The 19,242-nt window shown below is 32.9% G+C and overlaps 1 protein-coding gene across 1 annotated transcript in view; it reads left to right on the top strand.

Moving 5' to 3' along the window:
- RYK (receptor like tyrosine kinase) overlaps positions 1-18,934 on the top strand; it is a 118,690-nt gene extending 99,756 nt beyond the window's left edge. Inside the window, exons 14-15 of the mRNA XM_051985579.1 lie at positions 14,164-14,300; positions 15,998-18,934. Coding sequence (XP_051841539.1) covers positions 14,164-14,300; positions 15,998-16,109 — 249 coding nt within the window. The 3' untranslated portion in view covers positions 16,110-18,934. The remainder of the gene's footprint in view (positions 1-14,163; positions 14,301-15,997) is intronic.
- Positions 18,935-19,242: the final 308 nt, after the last annotated feature.

The following is a 19,242-nucleotide window of genomic DNA, read 5'->3' as shown; positions in this document are numbered from 1 at the left end:
TTTTCCCAACTATTTACTAACTTAATTGTAATATCAATTTCATCTTGTCCATTATGTGAAAAACTTTATCAAGTACCATGTAAATGGTATATGGGGGTGGTCTTCCACAACCCATTTTTGATGATCATGAGACTTGATGAACTCCATTTCCATTTCTGTGTCTTTAATACTATCCCATTACTAATGTCATATTTATTGGCCTATCATTTGGAGATTCTGTTCTCTTTTGGTGGGGGGGGGGGATTGAGATGTTTGCTCTTCTCTATTCCTTTGGCACATTTCTTTATTGTTACCATTTTTTCATAGAATACTGACATTATTTCAACCATCACATCTACCTGTTCTTCCAGCAACCTGGGGTGTAAAGTTCATTCAGACCTGGTGAATGAACTTATCAAAGGCATCTACATGTTTTCTTTCTATTACCTTATCTTGGGCGTCATCTTCCTATTATTAGCTATTATTTTTATTCTGTCATTTCTAGGCCAAAGATCATTTTCCATGACAGAAAAAACAGGAGCAACCTAAGAATCAAGCAGCTGTACATTTTCATCATTTCATCCATTCTTAACAAAAATAACAGTTTTATATTCCCTTGATGAATTTCATTCGTGCAGTGGGTAGTGCACTGGAGATAGGATGATTCAAATCTTATGATAGACATATCCTGGATGAGTGAGTTAACCTGTTTGCCTCAGTTTCTTCAACTGTAAAATGGGAATAGCACCTACCTCCCAGGGTTATTGAGAAGATCAAATAAGATAATGTTTGTAAAAAACTTTGCATAGTGTTTGGCATATAATTAGTACTGTACAAATGCTATTTCTTTCTCCTCTATCCTTGTTTGAATCTCCTTTTCCTGAAATTTAACAATAATAAATTTTTGTTGTCCTAGCCATTCTTGACCAGTTCCAGCTCATTTTATTATAGGATTATTCTAAATTTATCCTCTATCCGTTGGCCTTGCTTCCATCTTCTGTATGTGGCTTTTAAAAACATAAGTTAATTCCTTGTAAATCCATGCCATGTCACCTTAGTCTTAGTACCTTCCCTCTGAAACTAATCCCAGTTTATCCTTATTACCTCTTATTTCTGTTTTGTTATTTGTATATTGTATCTTTCATTAGACTGTGAGCTCTTTGAGAGCAAGGACAATTTCTTTGTCCTTTGGGCTCAATACAGTACCTCAGAAAAAGTGTTTAGTAAATACTAGTTAACTGGACTGACTGATTAAAACAACTCTTCTTCATAATCAGATTTGTTTCTCTTTGTACCTTCAGAAATTTTTTCTTGTGAACTTTTAACACTTCCTATGCTAATTTCCCTTGAAGGTCTTTGGTATTCTTTCCCCAAATTTTTGAAGTATTCTCAATGAAAATTTAATGACTTTGCCCAAAGTGTTAGATTAAGATGAAATGATTACTTCTCCCCAAAGTTTCCATCATTTCCAACCCAGCAACAGGTTCTTCCTTATTTGGTACCCATCTTCAAAATAGATGATAATAGAAATAATAATAGCTATCATTTATGCAATATTGTAGTGTTTGCAAAGAACTTTAAATTTCATCTCGCTCTCTTCTCACAGCAATCTTATGAGCACAATACAGTTATTATTCCCCTTGTATAGTTGAGGAAACTGTATCTGAGAGACTGAGTGAATTACCCAGAGTCTCACAGTAATAAGTGTCTTGAGTCCGAATTTGAACTAAGGTTTTTCTGAATTCAAATCTAGTACTGTATCTACTGTGTCACAAGGTCCTTATTAATTTTTCTACCATTTGAAGGACAAATTTTTTATTTAGGTTTGCCATCTTCTTAGGGAGGTTGGATTTGATTTCCCCAGCTGTTATTAATCCCTCCCCCCAAGACATTCTATATGTTTTATCTATTTTTTTTTTTTTTACACCTGGGAATATATCATATTAGAATTTAAGCTTCTTGAGAACAAGGATTCTCTCATTTTTATATTTGTGTCCCTAGTACCTATCACAGTATTTAGCTCATAATAAGTGTTTGTCAAAGAGCAAAAGAGTACTTGAGCATAGATAACATTTAACTATAGCAAGAAAAACAAAACATCACGTTTGTAGATTGTCTCATAATTCCCTCTTATAGCCATGGTTTTTGGGAGCAAAATAACTTACTCAGTTTTAAAATCTGTATAGTCTAGTTTCCAGTCTAGTTAACCTACTGATATTGCTTTAAGATGTTCATTGACTTCTTATTTACTAATTCTGATATTCTTTCTCAATCCTCATCTAACTCTCCTGAATTTAATACTTTTGACTACTCCCTCTTCTTGGGTACTAGCTCTTTCTGTGAGGTCATGAGAAATACTCTTCTGGCAGTTACACCCAAAGAAAGAACACTGGGAAACGAATGTGAACTATTTGCATTTTTGTTTTTCTTTCCGAGTTGTTTTTTACCTTCTGAATCCAATTCTCCCTGTGCAACAAGAGAACTGCTTGGTTCTGCACACATGTATTGTATCTAGGATATACTGCAACATAGTTAACATCTATAGGACTGCTTGCCATCTAGGAGAGGGGGTGGAGGGAGGGAGGGGAAAAATCGGAACAGAAGCGAGTGCAAGGGATAATGTTGTAAAAAAAAAATTACCCTGGCATGGATTTTGTCAATATAAAGTTATTATAAAATAAAATAAAATATTAAAAAAAGAGAGAAATACTCTTCTGTATTGGACTTACTTCTTACCCTTTAATCACTCCTAGGTTCTTCTTTTGTTTGTAAGTATGGATGTTCCCTTAGGTTCTGTCTTAGCTTGCCTTCTCTTTATTTAATTTATCTTGTGGTTGTCCCTTCTATTTCCATGTGTTCAGTGATCATTTCATTGTTTATGAGTCACTCACAAATGTATCTTAAGTCCTAATCTCTTCCTTGTGCTCCTATATTTCCAAGTTCTTGCTTGCACATTTGGACATTCCTGCAGCACAGACATTCAACATGTTTAAGATTGGACTCATCATTTTCTCCTCAAAAAAGATCTGCCTTTGTTTTAAAAGGGCAGGGCACTGTGCTGTGCCTTGGGGACCAAGAAAGAAGCATCAAAATAGTTCCTGTCCTCAAGGAGCTTACATTCTATTGGGGGATATAAGTATATGATTAGAAAATTCTTTCTGCTGATGGCATTAACATCTTCCACCCAAGTCATAAAATCCTTGAGTTGGGTTTGGTTTCTTCCCTCTCTTTCCACCACATTGAAAAATAACAAGAAGCTTCCATTTGTGGAACGTTTATTTGAATATTGCTTAATTTTTTCCTCCAGGTTCTTCAGAGCCTAGTTTAGGTATCATTCCTCCATACAGTGTTCTGATTTCCCTCTTCTTTTATTACTCCCAGTCAAAACTAATTTCTTTCTCCTTTTGCTGCTACTGGCATCTTCGTGGACTCCTTCCTTTACTGTTATAAAATTCTTATTTATATTTGCATAAGTATCTTATTTCTAGCATTAGTTGTAAACTCCTTGAAGTCTGGGATTGTCTGGTTTTTTGGTTTGTTTTCTGAACTCTTTATAAGCAAATATCTATTTTTATCACTTTGTGTCACAATGTTTTATACATGTTAGCTTCAGAATTTAGGATCAAAGGAAATCAAAGACTTCATGAATACATAGGAAAAGGAAGCACTTTGAGTGCTTTTGAGTCTTCACTTCAAAAGTGAGAGTATTCCATCTTAGGAGTATATAGAAGTGATCAGAAGGAAGAGGGCTTGGACAGATCTGCTTAAAACTTAATCTGAGGTGTTAAGTTGGAATATAAAATGAAACAGAAATAAAATAATAAAGTCACGGTTAATATATCATTTTCATTGAATTGTGTAATTTGGAGTCACTTAGAAGTTACAGATCATGATTACTTGACAAGCCTTAGTTCTGCAGGTAGATAAAGATTAGAATAGTAGTCTGTAATAGAGAAGTTCTTTTAGCTAACAAAGAAGAAAGGCCTATAGACTGAAAACAGATCTAAGATGTAGGCTCTGTGATAAAGATATGAACTTATGATTTGCTAATTTTTGTCTTTGGAATCCAAAAATCAAATAGCAGACTTAATAATAATCCATTTTAATTTGTTCTTACAGTATAGTTTAATACTTATATCTAAGTGAACCCAGGTCACTAAAACAATGCATGTTATTTCTTGATCTCTGTGTATGTATGTATTATTAAAAATACTAAAGTGGGAGCTAGAGGATCAGAAATTCTGCTCCCTACTTTACAAAATGTAAAACCATAGGCAAGTTATTTTTTACCACCTGTTTTCTTACTATCGAATTGAAATGATTACTGTCCTGACCATATTACAAATGTTATGGATTATCTCATGGGATAATGTTTGTGAATGTGATATAAATATAAGGTGGTGATAATATAATTTGAATGTACATAATCAATCATCGCTCTTATAAACAAATGAAAATATTTTTGGCCTTTTTTAAGTTGGTCATTAACTTATATTTGGCCCCTTCTGATCTTATACTGACTAGATTACTTTGGCCTCTAGGCAGTCTTCTCTGTTATTCTCTTGCTGCCTCACCTCTACCTCCAAAATGTGCATTCTTCATTCTAATAATTATTAAAGCAGAATGGAAATTTGATTTTGTACCTTTGTTGATTTAAATTGAGTTACAATCAAAATACAATATTTGGACATATTTGACATTTTAAAAATATTAGTGCCAATGTATTTCTCTTAATATTTTTATATTTTCTTTCCTTTTCTTGGCATTTTTAAGTTCTGATTACCATTCTGATTGGTAAAAATTAGTACATGTAGCAATATACTTTAAAAGTATTCACTATGAGCAAATTGTATTTATATCGGGGATATGAGGATAATACAATTTTATGAAAATTGCTAACATAATCATTTTGTAACCTTGGCCTCCCTGCTCTGATTTGCTATGAGTTGTCAGACTCTAGAACTGGAGATAGATTTTAACCCAGAGTTTACTAGTTAAGTGATATCTTCTTGAACTTAACTTTGGAGGCTTTTGGAAAAAGAAGGTTGGAACATGTCATCTTGAGCTACTGGGAAAAGCAGCAGGCAAAGTTGAGTGGTGTGTACATTTTAGATGTCTGATGTTCCCCAGTGCTCTCCCTATAAGATTGTTGGGCTGTTGTGGCAGGAGAATTCTAGGGCACCAAAGAAATTGCTGAAAATGAGAACTGATAAAGATGCATATATCAAGATTGGGTAAATCCCTAAGTGTCTACAAGCAGGATTCTATAATAATTCATACATTAATATCAAGTACTTAAACTTAAGCCCAGGCAGGACCAGCCTCCGTGCTGGAATACTTCATGAGACCTGCTTTCCCTAGAGTATTTATACTTCAAAGTACAATTCTATTATATGTGAGGTTCCTGTTTATCACTTGGGTGTTAGAGCTTTACCTTACCTCTTGTGGAACGCCATTCTTGCTATACTATTAAAAACAAAAACACCCAAAACTAAGTGGTTATGATTGCACAAAAGGCTTTTTGACAAAATACAACATTCATTCATTGGGGGAGGGGGGGGCTGCTACGAAATCTTGGAATAGATGAGCCATTAAAAAAAAAAACACACATACCTACATAGTAGCATTATCTATGACTAAGTAACACTAGAAGCAGTGACATAAGGGGAAAAAAAAGTAAAGATAAAAACATAGACAAAGACTATCTCTGTTTGTTGACATGATGGTTTACTTAGAAATCCCCAGAGAGTTAAGAAAAGAAATCAAGGCAATTTCAGTAACGAGGCCAATGCAAAAGAAACTCAGAAAAATCAATGAAATCCAAGAATATATTAGCAATCCCATTCACAATAACTACCCAAAACATAAAATACCTGGAATACAGTCTTTCAAGAGGAATAAGATTTCAGAGATTCAGTTTAAGATAACTTTAGACAATAAAATTATTCTTACATGTTTGAAATAATTCAACACTCCTGGCTTGGCCACCTAATATAAAAAAAGTGATGTTACCAAAATTAATTTACTAATTAGATGCTATTACAGTCATGGTCCTGAAGAGATGCTTTATAGAACTAGACAAACTAATCACATCCCTTTAGAGGATATACAAGTTTTACAATCTGAAGGGAAATAAGGAAAAGAAATGGAATGAAGAGAGATAGAACTTCTAGACTTCACATTCTAGGCTAATTATCAAGACTATTTGATAGTATGTTAAATAATAGTAAAGTATATCAGTATAACAGACTATGAAAAAATCAGAAATATTTTAACTCAGTAATGTAGCTTTTTTTTTTTTTTGGTGAGACATTTGGGGTTCAGTGGCTTGTCTGTGGTCATATAGCTAGGAAATATTGTGTCTGAATTTAGATTTGAACTCAGGTCTTCGTGATTTCAGGAACGCTAATTCAGTGTTTTATCCACTGCACCATCTAGCAGCCCCAATAACTTAGCTTTCAATAAAAATAATACATATAAGTAATTTAAGTAAATAGGTTTAAACTAATAGTTTTTGTCATATAGGGCAATAATCTCAAAATGTTTGTCTGCCCTGCAGATTCAAGGTCAACCATATAATCTTGAGAAAGATGCCTTTTAAATTGTGATTTGGATGAGAGCTCTTAATCAAACTAGGAATAGAACCAGTCACAAAAGTTAAAATAAGTAATGCTCATTACTTGAATTTGAAGAAAAATCAATGAAATTAGAATAAGAAGGGAAGCTATCAACTGGGAAAAAAAATCTTTGCAATATCTTTGAAAAAGACCTGGTATCCAAGCTGTTTGAAATTAACACAAATAGATAATAAGGTCCAAGGTCCATTCCCCAAAAAGCAAATAGAAGATAGAAACAAATAGTTCTCAAAAGAATTCATACTGTAAATAATCATGTGAAAATTCTCTAGCTCTCTAATAACAAGAACATGCAAACCAAAAGAACTCTGAAGTTCTATCTCATATCCAGAAAACTGACCAAGATAACAAAAAGGGAAGGAAATAGGTATTTAATGAATACCTACTATTACCAGGCACTGGACTCATTATTTTACAAAAATTTATCTCATTTGATCCTTACAATAACTGTGAAGGTAAATGATATTATGATTCTCATTTTACAGTTGAGAAAATTTAGATAGAGGTGAAAGTGACTTGTCCAGGGTCACACAATAGGGAGTATCTGAGACCATATTTGAACTTAAGTCTTCCTGACTCCAGACCCAGTGCTCTACCCATTATGCCACTTAGCTGCCTCAGTTTTTGAATATTCAGCATTGAAGAAGTTATGGAAAGACAGACACACTATTATATTGTTGGTGCTATGGAATTGGTCCAAACATTTTAGAAAGAAATTTTGAGTATTATGAGAAACTAATTGAAATGTCCATACTTTATAATCTAAAGATCCTACTGTTACCTTGAGTATATCAAAAATAGAAAAAATACCAAAATATTTATAACAGCACTTTTTATAGTAGCAGAGAACTGGGGGAGGAACAGGGGATTAGGAGACAATTGTGCATGTTCACAAATTGTTGTCCTTGTGCATCTTATTGTTTAGTAGAGTGATGAAATACTAATATGAATAAATATAATAAAATATGCATGCTCAGTATAGAATTAGATTATTTTATGTAACTTGAGAAGGGAAAAATCATTACCAATTAGACAATCATGCAGTAGGCAGCATTTGAGATGCACTTTAAAGGATTAGGATTTGGATAGACATGAAGAAGAATGGGTTGGGGATATTTGGGAAATAGATATTTGACGTGTTTTGAGGAAAAGAAAGTAGTCCGCTTTGGCTAGAATGTAGGATGTGAGGATAGTAGTAGTAGTAGTATAAGATCAGTTTGGAAAAGCAAAGGAATATCAGATTATAAAGGCCTTTGAATACCACATTAAAGAATTTTATTTGACAGATAATCTTAACCCTTCTATTTAGTTTTTTCTGTGATCTTGGGCAAGATAGTGAACCTTTTAGGGATTCTCAGTTTTCTCATTTGTAAAATAAAAGGCTTGGAGTAAATGATCATTTAGGGTCCTTTCCATCTCAAATCTTTTGAGTTTTGAGCAGCAGTGGTATGACCAGTTCTGAGCACAAGAGTTGATCTTTTATAAAGCTTTATATTTTAGAGAGGCCTTTATATACATTGCTTCAGGCAGCATTTTATTACTCTGTTTTATAAAGCATAATAATCTGACAGTCACATGAAGAAATGGAGCAGAGAGAGGAAGATTGGAAGGTTTGTTTTATGTTATTATTACATAGTCTTTATTTCATAGATGCATAAAAACCATAGGAAAACCCAAGAAAATATGTGGATATCCTTCCATAAAGTATTATCACATATCCTTGGTCACTGTTTTCATAAGTTTGAAATTTATCCTTTATCCGTGTTCAGCATAATTTCCATAGTTGGCAAGTCTTTAATATGGAGAATCTTAAATCCCTATTTACATTCAGTTTTTATTCAATTTTCTGAAATGTGTGTGATTATCACATACAGTTAATTCAGTGAAACAAGTAACTTTAATTTTCTAAGATGACTACCTCTGCCTCTATAGTCTGTAAACTCAGCTTTTCCCCTGAGCAAAAGTAATTATTGAGCACCAATAATAATAACTCAAACATATATAAGACTTTAACTACTATCGTCCACCACTTGGTTGAGTAATGTGGAGTAACTAAGGAATCTAAAGAGTTGTCCTAGTGAAACAAACTTTTGACAGGTCCTATTAAGCTGAAAAAGTTTCAGTTTCAGAAAGGTGTCTTTTGTTATAGGTCACAGTAATTCTCAAGATTGCCTATTAAGTAACTATAGTCTCTCTTTTTAAAGGGAATATCCAGACTGACAAATAATTAAATCTTTTTAGTATTGAAATGAAGAAAGTTCAGTTTTTATCAGATGTTCATAGTATAAATTCTAAATTGAATGAGTTCTTTGAAAATCACCATGTAATTGTTTTGTAATTATATTTGAAGTCATCTTCATTTTAAAGTTTTTAATAGGAAATTGTCAGTCACTTAAAGAAGTTGAGAAAACTGTGTTTCTTTTCAATAATGAATAATGTAGTGGGTTTTGAGAACACTGAAAACTTGGTCTTTGTTGGTTTAGAAATCTTAAGTCACATAGATAGTAAATAATATAGTCTTGGATTGGACCCAGAGTAGGGTGTGCTGGCAAAAGATTTTAACAGCTGGTTTCTCCAGGAGGAAAATGTATGTACCACTGCTTTTATTTTTTGTTATTCATTCACTTCTCAAATATTGACAATCAAAAAACAACAAACCAAACTCTGGTTTGTAATATTTATTTTTGAGGTATAAATCCTAATAGTGAAAACATGACGATTATTAGTAAGCCAGTTTGAATTGCTTCCAGCACACCCCTGCTTCTGATCCACTGATGCCAATTCAGAAATTTTTCATTATTATTAGAAAAATAGAGGCCACATTGTTTCGCCAAATTTCTTCTCCCATCCATTCTGATATACTATTCAGCAGCTTTCATTTTTCCACGAGTATCTTTCCCCTGTCATTTATTCTTTTTTGAAAAATGTTTTGTAAAGATGCAGATCTGCTTAGAAACCAAAAAAGGAATTGGTGCCCAGTGAGTGGCTTTCCAAATTATGGAAACAATTAAAATTATATTTAAGAGAGTGCTAAGAGTGATAAAATGCAACAAATGCAGTTGTAAAGCAGTTCTTAAAAGAATGATCAATCACATCAACAAAATTGAAAAAAAAAAAAAAAGAGTTTAAATTGAGTATGCAATTCAAAATAACTAGTCCCAGAACAAACAAGAGATTTCAAAAACTAGATAAATAGAAATTAGATAAAGAAACAAAATTGAAAAAAAAACACCAACACAACAGAACATTTTGTAAGTGCACTACGAACACAAGACTGAGCATTTCCAGGCATTCATAGAGGGGGAAAAGAATTAAAAAATCATGATGCCTGGTAGATAAGGCCTAATGAATGTGGCACAAGAATAGGTGTGGCCTTCTCATTGTATTGGGGCGGTTAAGTGGCCTAGTGGCTATGCATATATGTGTAAGCATGCAATAAGATGGCTCAGTGCCTGGCCTTCCTGACCTCAGGAAGACTCATCTTTGAGTTCAGATTGGCCTCAAACACTACCTGTGTAACCCTGGCAGGTCATTTAACCCTGTTCATCTCTGTTTCTTATCTGTAAAATGAGCTGGAGAAGGAAGTTACAAATTACTGTAGTATCTTTGCCAAGAAAATCCCCAGTGGAATCATGAAGAGTTGGAAAACGACTTAAATCTCATTGTATTGTGTGCCCTTTTAGTTTTGATTAACCTAGTTCATAATAGCATTTAAGAGTACTTTTAAGATTTGTACCAAGTACCTTGTATAAAGTATACATGCAAGTGCATATGTGTATGTATATATTTGTGTGTATGTCAAATAAGTGTTCATTCTTCTTACCAACATCGATTATCATTATTAACATGCTAAACAGCAACACTACCTTGTTCAGATATCTTTCCTCCAAACTCATAGTTTTTTCCTTTGTTTTTAAAGGCAATAAACATGTTTCACATATTTCTTCTAAATAGTCCAAATTCATCAACTTTTACAATAGCACTGATTTCTTAATAATGTATTTTCACAAAAAAGTCAAATGAAGGTGGCCTAGCTGTACCAGATCTAAAATTATATTATAAAGCAGCAGTTACTAAAACCATCTGGTATTGGCTAAGAAATAGACTAGTTGATCAATGGAATAGGTTAGGTTCAAAGGACAAAACAGCCAATAACTTTAATAATCCAGTGTTTGACAAACCCAAAGACCCCTGTTTCTGGGATAAGAATGCATTATTTGACAAAAATTGCTGGGAAAATTGGAAATTAATATGGCAGAAACTCGGCATTGATCCCCACTTAACACCGTACACCAAGATAAGGTCAAAATGGGTTCATGACGTAGGCATAAAGAATGAGATTATAAATAAATTGGAAGAGCATAGGATAGTTTACCTCTCAGACCTGTGGAAGAGGGAGGAATTTATGACCAAAGAAGAACTAGAGATCACTATTGACCACAAAATAGAAAATTTTGATTATATTGAATTGAAAAGTTTTTGTACAAACAAAACAAATGCAGACAAGATTAGAAGGGAAACAATAAACTGGGAAAACATTTTTACAATAAAAGATTCTGATAAAGGCCTCATTTCCAAAATATAGAGAATTGACTCTAATTTATAAGAAATCAAACCATTCTCCAATTGATAAATGGTCAAAGGATATGAACAGACAATTTTCAGATGTTCCAAATCATTATTAATCAGAGAAATGCAAATTAAGACAACTCTGAGATACTACTACACACCTGTCAGATTGGCTAGAGTGACAGGGAAAGATAATGTGGAATGTTGGAGGGGATGTGGGAAAACAGGGACACCGATGCATTGTTAGTGGAATTGTGAACACATCCAGCCATTCTGGAGAGCAATTTGGAACTATACTCAAAAAGTTATCAAACTGTGCATACCCTTTGATCCAGCAGTGTTTCTACTGGACTTATACCCCAAAGAGATACTAAAGAAGGGAAAGGGATCTGTATGTGCCAAAATGTTTGTGGCAGCCCTGTTTGTAGTGGCTAGAAGCTGGAAAATGAATGGATGCCCATCAAGTGGAGAATGGTTGAGTAAATTGTGGTATATGAATGTTATGGAATATTATTGTTCTGTAAGGAATGACCAGCGGGATGAATACAAAGAGGACTGGTGAGACTTACATGAACTGATGCTAAGTGAAATGAGCAGAACCAGGAGATCATTATATACCTCAACAATGATATTGTATGAGAATGTATTCTGATGGAAGTGGATCTCTTCGATAAAGAGAGCTAATTCAGTTTCAATAGATCAAAGATGGACAGAAGCAGCTACACCCAAAGAAAGAACACTGGAAAATGAATATAAACTGCTTGCATTTTTGTTTTTCTTCCCGGGTTATTTATACCTTCTGAATTCAATTCTCCTTGTGCAACAAGAAAACTGTTCGGTTCTGCACACATATATTGTATCTAGGATACACTGTAACCTATTTAACATGTAAAGGACTGCTTGCCATCTGGGGGAGGGGGTGGAGGGAGGGAGGGGAAAAATCGGAACAGAAGTGAATGCAAGGGATAATGCTGTAAAAAATTACCCTGGTATGGGTTCTATCAATAAAAAGTTATTAAAAAAAAGAAAGAAATTTAATATATATCTATATAGTTTTCACTATATGTGTGACAAAGGTCTTAAAATAAGGAAAATCTTAGGGATAAACAATTCAGACTTTGTTCCCAGGATAAATATTCAAAATAAGATACTCTTATATAAAATTCCTATCATCTTAAGGGCCTTATAGGTACTTGTATTCATATGAAATAATTTTTATCTGTGTAGCATTTTTTTAGTTTATAAAAACACTTCCTTACAACAGCTCTATGAGGTGGGTAGGGTAAATCCATTTTGCTCATAAACTGAGGCTTAGAGGATTTCTGATTTGACTGCCCAAACACACCTAGTCTCAAAGCCACATCTTAGAACTGGATCTCCACTGTTTTTTCCCATTACATCGTGCCACCTCACAATACATTAATTAAAAACAATGTTTTTATTTTTTCTAACCCCGGAAAATAAATTGGTTTTGATCAAATAAGGGATAGAGAGCATAAAAGAGAAAAAATATATATTTTCTTGAAAAACTTTTGCACAAATAAGATCAGTGTAGGTAAGATTAAAAGGGAAATTATAAATTGGAGGAAAAAATCTTTGCTTCAAATATCTATTTTTAAAAATAATAGCTTTTTATTTTCAAAATACACGCAAAGATAGTTTTCAACATTCACCCTTGCAAAACCTTGTGTTCCAAATTTTTTTTCCCTTTCTTCTTCCCACCCCCTCCCCTAGATAGCAAGTAATTCAATATAGGTTAAGCATGTGCAGTTCTTCTAAACATATTTCCACATTTAACATGCTGTACAAGAAAAATCAGATCAAAAAAGGAAAAGAAATGAGGGGAAAAAAAAGCAAAAAGGTGAAAATCCTCTGTTGTGATTCACATTCAGTCTTCATAGTCTTCTGTCTAGATGCAGATGGCACTCTATCACAAGCCTGTTGAAATTGCCTTGGAATCACCTGTGTTGAAAAGAACCAAGTCCATCAGAGTTGATCATTACATAATCAGATATCTCTTAATGTGATTAATATACAGGATAAACAGTGAGAATCACCACCTTGTTATGTGGCTAAAAAAGATATAAACAGTTTTCAGAGGAATTGTAAATCATCAGTATAAAACATTTCTCCTGTCACTACTAACAAAGGGAATGGATAATATTTAATTTTGGAGGGAATGTGCCTACCACAGACAATGTATACAAGCAAACTAACTCTCTTCAGTGGGATTGGTGTAACCTTTTAGGGAAAAAAAAATAACACTTTGAGGTTACTCAAGAAGAGACACTAAATTTCACATACTTTGATCAAGACATCCCACTAAAAGACATACTATATGGGGGTCAGAGACAAAGAATTCCATATTTATCAAAATAGTCATAGCTATTTTTTGAGATAGCGAAAAACTGAAAGTGATAGATTGCTGTGAATTGGAGATTGGCTAAACAAATTTTGGCATATGAGTATAATGGAATATTATTGTACCATAAAAAATTGTAAATGTAAGATATTCAGAGAACCAGGTGGAGATTTGTATGAACTTAAGCAGTTAAGTAACCAGTAGGACAATATACATAATGATCACAATAATGTAGTTGAACACTAAAAACCAATGAGCAGTTTTGGCCTCAGGAAAGAGAAGATGAAGTACCTCTCTCCTTTCAATATGAAAAGGGAGGTAGAGAAGAAGCCAAAATCAACTGTGGGTGCAGAATATTGCATATACTGTCAGACATCGTTACTTTGATTTGTTTAACCATTTTTCTTTGTTACTGAGTCTTGAAAGATAGGAAGGGACTCATAAAAATGAATGAATAAAACTTATTCAGAAGAAAAAGAAGTTGGTTTGAAAAATAATGAATGATGTATATTATATCTAAGTTAAAATTGATTTTAACAAATTATCATATTAGTAAAATCTTGACAGATGTCACTAAAAAATGAAACAATGTCCTTTTTTTGTTTATTTTCTCTTTAGTGGGCATTTGGAGTAACACTGTGGGAACTAATGACTCTGGGCCAGACCCCATATGTGGATATTGACCCCTTTGAGATGGCTGCTTATCTAAAAGATGGTTACCGAATAGCCCAACCTATCAACTGCCCTGATGAACTGTAAGTTTTAGCATGTTGAAATAAAAATTCAGGCTTATTTCATTGACAAATATATATTTATTATGAAATAGAAAATTTAAATCAGAACTTTCTTTAGTGAGGAAATTTCCATAGTGACTTGGAAGTTTTAAAAGATCATGACACTTTTCAGATTACTAAGTTACAAGATAGAATAAGTGTTTTTATTTCTTATTTTACACAGATTAAACATCTAACTGAATAAATATGTATTATTTTATTTATAGTAATTGCTATATATTATTTGAAAGGCATTCTTAAAAAGGTTTCAATTAAAAGAAATTACATATACAAATATAGACAGATATATACATACTAAATTTATTTTATACTTAATGGATTTTAAAAAAATACTTGTTTAACATCTGAACTGACTGTGTCCCAGTCATGTGAACCATACTATAGCATATAAACTCCTTGAGAATAGGGATTATTTCACTCTTTGCATTTGTAACTCCAGCCTAGTACCTGGCTCACTGTTGGGGTTAGTAAATATTTGATTGACTGAATAATATAAAGGTTTAAGAGCATGAGTTGTTCCATCATTAACATTTTTTAATTTTGTGAGGAAAATGAAACCATAAATTGGAAACATAATGGCTGTGACATTGTTATTTTATAAAATATCTAACCAATATGAATTTGTGATCTCAGCTCACTCTTTTAAAAATGTCTTCACATTTAAATGGGTCAGTTAGATAGTATGCCTGGATAAAGTGCCAGGCATGGTGTCAATAAGACCTAAGTTCAAATTTGGCTTCAGACACCAGTTATGTGACTTTGTTTGCCTCAGTTTCCTCATCTGTAAAAAGAGCTGAAGAAAGAAATGCCATATCATTTCAATATTTCTAGTAATTTCTTTTAGCCCAGTTCTGGGTTTGTTTTTTATTTTTGTTTTTTTTTCTTAGCATTCTTAGAGTCTGGTCTTGGAGTTAAATCCTAGCTCTTATACTTGTGACCCAAGACTTGATTTCTTCATTTTTTATTATGGATTAGCCTAGATGACATTCAGGACTATAAATCTAATATAGCTGAACATAACAGAACTAAAAGAAAATATAACATGATATAAATTGAAAGATTATTACAAAGAATTTAAACTCTGATTAATTGGATAATTAAGAATCCAGAGAACAGATAATAAAATATCTTCTCTCTCACAGTAGAAAGTTAAGAAACAACTTTGAAAGAATGTCATATGTGTTGAATATTTTTGCTTGATTAGTTTTTCTATGTCACAAAGGTGGAGGGTTCAATCTAGAATGCAGAATTTAAATAACAGCAGTATAATAAAAGAAGGTATCACTAAAGTGTATCTTTTTAAAATAATCATGAGTTTTTTTTAAAAAATCATTTCAGTATATATTTAGCCATTGATATTCTAAACATTTCATTTTATCTGTTGTTTGAATTTCCTGCTCTACTAGTTATTTGAAATTAGTAAAACTGATTTTGTAATTAGTAGTGAAATGATCAAAAAGAAGAAAAGAAAACATTTAAGAGAAATCAGTTAACTTAGAGATAGTACCTAAATTTAAGTCAGCTATTCTCTACTATATTTTTAAAAATTAATCTGTTGTTTGCATTTTTAAGACCAAGATTCATTGCTATTTTACATTGTCATTTTCCTGATAGTTTTTTTTTTTTTCTTTATTTTGTACCTCTCTCCCTCCTCGCAGGTTTGCTGTGATGGCCTGTTGCTGGGCTCTAGACCCTGAGGAAAGACCTAAATTCCAGCAGCTTGTGCAGTGTCTCACTGAATTTCATGCAGCTCTTGGAGCCTATGTTTGAATCTCCTGGCACAAATCCCACAATGGAGCACCAGTGATTCACTTTGGACTCAGTTATAAACACTACATATATAAGCAACGCCAATGGAAGAAGATACTTCTTCTAAAACACTGTGCCTTAGAATGCTTTAGTAACCTGAAGGTTTTTTTTTTTTTTTAAACAGACAACTTGATAATGTTGAGTATTTTCTAGATATCACTTTTTACTAAGTTGAACTGAGAGAATTTTTCCCAAATTTTTTTATAAAAATAAAACTACAGTGGACTTGAGGTGTAGGATGGATGAGCATTCTTTAAAAAAAGAAAAAAAAAAACACCTAAAACCCATGCTTTTAAAAAACATTTAAACTCAGATGTTTGGAATAGCTATTTTCATATTAATTGTTTTTATTTTGACTTCATCAAAATAATAGTAAACGATTCAACATAATTTTAAATTGTGTTTCCATCAATAATTTTGGCAACGCTTCTTCAAGAGGAAATATTTCTGTTCTGAAAAAAAGGAGTAATTTAAAAGTAATGTTTTCTTGTTTACCTTACTTGTACTTGGGAAAGTAAAATTGAAGATAGGTAGATAGAAAAACTTGAGCTAAATTGCTTTTAAATATTTTTATGCTTTCAGAGAGGCACAGGAGAAACCTTTGCATGAAAATTTTTCATCCTGAATTTCTGTGTGGCAAATTTTTCTATTGAAAGGTGTCTTTCCATTTTTATTTTTATTTTTTTTCAGAGACAGGAGCTAAGGTAATTATTGCTTGAAATGGGCTTAAATCAGCTTTGTAGATGGCCATGTGCCTGGGACCAGTAATTATTTCTGTCAGGCCAGTAGAAACCATGTTGATTTTATTTATTTTATTATTTAGTAAAGTCCTTGAAAGGATAGTCACATCTTCACACTGAAAAAACTTTTATGGCACCTAGTATAGTGCTATGCACAGAGTTGGTACTCAAATAATTGTGGGCAACATTGCAGGCTGGTCAATTTTGTGTTCATCTTCAAGGCTGGGTTAAGTATACAAATTTGTTTCTCAAAACACTTGAAAAATTAAAGAATTTGTTTTATAGTCTAGCATTATTGAAATTCTAATTGTGGTGAATGTGGTCTATATTTTCCCATCATTTATTACTATGTTTGACTCCCATTTTAGAGGTCCTTGAACATGAAAAAGCTTGAAAAACACATCAGTGTATGATAACTCCTTCCACCAATGCAGATTTCATACCTTTCATAAATTAACAGATGGTTTCAAAAGTTGCTGTGATCAAAGTTTAGAAATACATTTGTTTTATTCTATATGCATGTTACAATTAGAATCCAAAGCCTCAGTAAATCTTGAATAATTCTGACTTTCAACACTACTAAATCACTTACTTGTAATCAAAATTTATTAATGCCCTTGACCAGCATACTTATTGTTTTGAGCCGATACACATCTAGACATTTCCTGGCTAAATAATTAAGGGATATGTACGCATATGTGTTCATTTGATTGGCTTAAGCACATAATGAATGGTGACTGGCTATAGTTATTAATTTCATTGTCACTTTTGACTTTTTAAAAACAATTATGTCATATATAAAGTGGTGTTTTCATTATCCCATCCCACTTCAGTTATTAATTTCTAAATCTTTCTTTATATGCAATCATGTCATGTATGCTTAATAGGGAGAGGTAGAGACATGATTTGTGTGCTATGGCTTGACCATTCTTAAAGTTCCTATAAAATTTATCCATGGTAATAGATCGTATCCCTAACCTAATCCTAATACAGCAAATGCATGCTCAGTATAACAAAGGAAATCAGGTTTCAGAATATGGAAAGATTGTTACCAGACCCAGTACTATACCTGGGTCAGCAGCTTATACATATCTTATTGATTGTGAATTCATTAACACATTTGTTATTAAAACATGCAGGTTCCCAAATGGTTAATTTTGTTCATCTCTGTTCTAAAATTATGGTGCTATTCTAATTAAAAATTTTTATATTTGACCACACCACGTTTGCTTGGTAGGTAGGATCTGGTTTAAATCTACCCTGTCAGGACATAGTTAAATCATTAATAAGAAAAGAAACAATACATTAAGCAGTCCTGTGAGGCAGAATAGTCCAGAAGTGTTATGCAAGCTCTCCTACCCAATTGATTGATTTCCCTGGGAATGAAAAACAGAAGCCCTATCAATCAGAAGCACTTATAAAGCACTGACTCTGTGCTATGTGCTGCAAATAAAATGACAAAACTCCTTGTTTTTCCTCTATTGGAAGAAATAAAATAAAAAATAAAAAAATGATTTCAGTAAATATGAATATAGAAGATGTGCTAGTTGCTGGAGAATCAGCAAAACAATGTAGAAGCTGTCACTTCAGTGGAGTTTTTCAGAAAATAAAATTGTAAAAGATTAGAGGTGATTGCATTCCTATCATGTGAGATGACCAGTGCCAAAGAATGGACATTAGAGATGGAACATTATAAATGAAGAACAGCAAGAAAACTAGATGATTTGAACTGTAGCCTGCAAGAAAAATAACACAATAAAATTTAGAGCAGTTAGATAATACAGTGGATAGCGTGCCAGAAGATGTTTTCTTGAATTCAGATCTGCTTGCTGGGTGAGCCAGGGCAAATCCCAACTCTGTTTGCCTTAGTTTCCTCACCTGTAAAATTGCAAATGGCAAATCATTCCCAATGACTCCAATTGGACACAACTAAAATGACTAATAAAAATTGGAAAAGGTAGGTTGGGGTTATGAAAAAATATCTAGGGCATTTCCCATCATTGCTTATGCCATTTTGACAAAATAAAATTGCCTTTCAGACCCACACATTTTTCCTGATCCTTTGTTATTCAGTAATAGGAATGCTCCAAGAAATGCCTAATTGAAATTCCTCATAATTTCTACAGTCTACTTTTGAGCCGGATTTGTGAGTTACTTTTGCAGTTCATCCTACCAGTTTGGTCTGTGGTATATTTCCACAATAGCATTGCTTCTGCTTGGATTCACATCTATGAAGGTATTTAATATACAGTGCATATTGTGTAGTTGGTCTCTACCTCAAGGATATGATGACTTCTCTAGATGTTTTTCCCTTGATTTCCAACTTATGGATGGTGAACTTAACCAAAATTGGT

This window comes from Antechinus flavipes, chromosome 3 (assembly GCF_016432865.1).
Source record: "Antechinus flavipes isolate AdamAnt ecotype Samford, QLD, Australia chromosome 3, AdamAnt_v2, whole genome shotgun sequence".
Lineage (NCBI taxonomy): Eukaryota > Metazoa > Chordata > Mammalia > Dasyuromorphia > Dasyuridae > Antechinus > Antechinus flavipes.
This window is presented reverse-complemented; position numbering and strand designations above follow the sequence as displayed.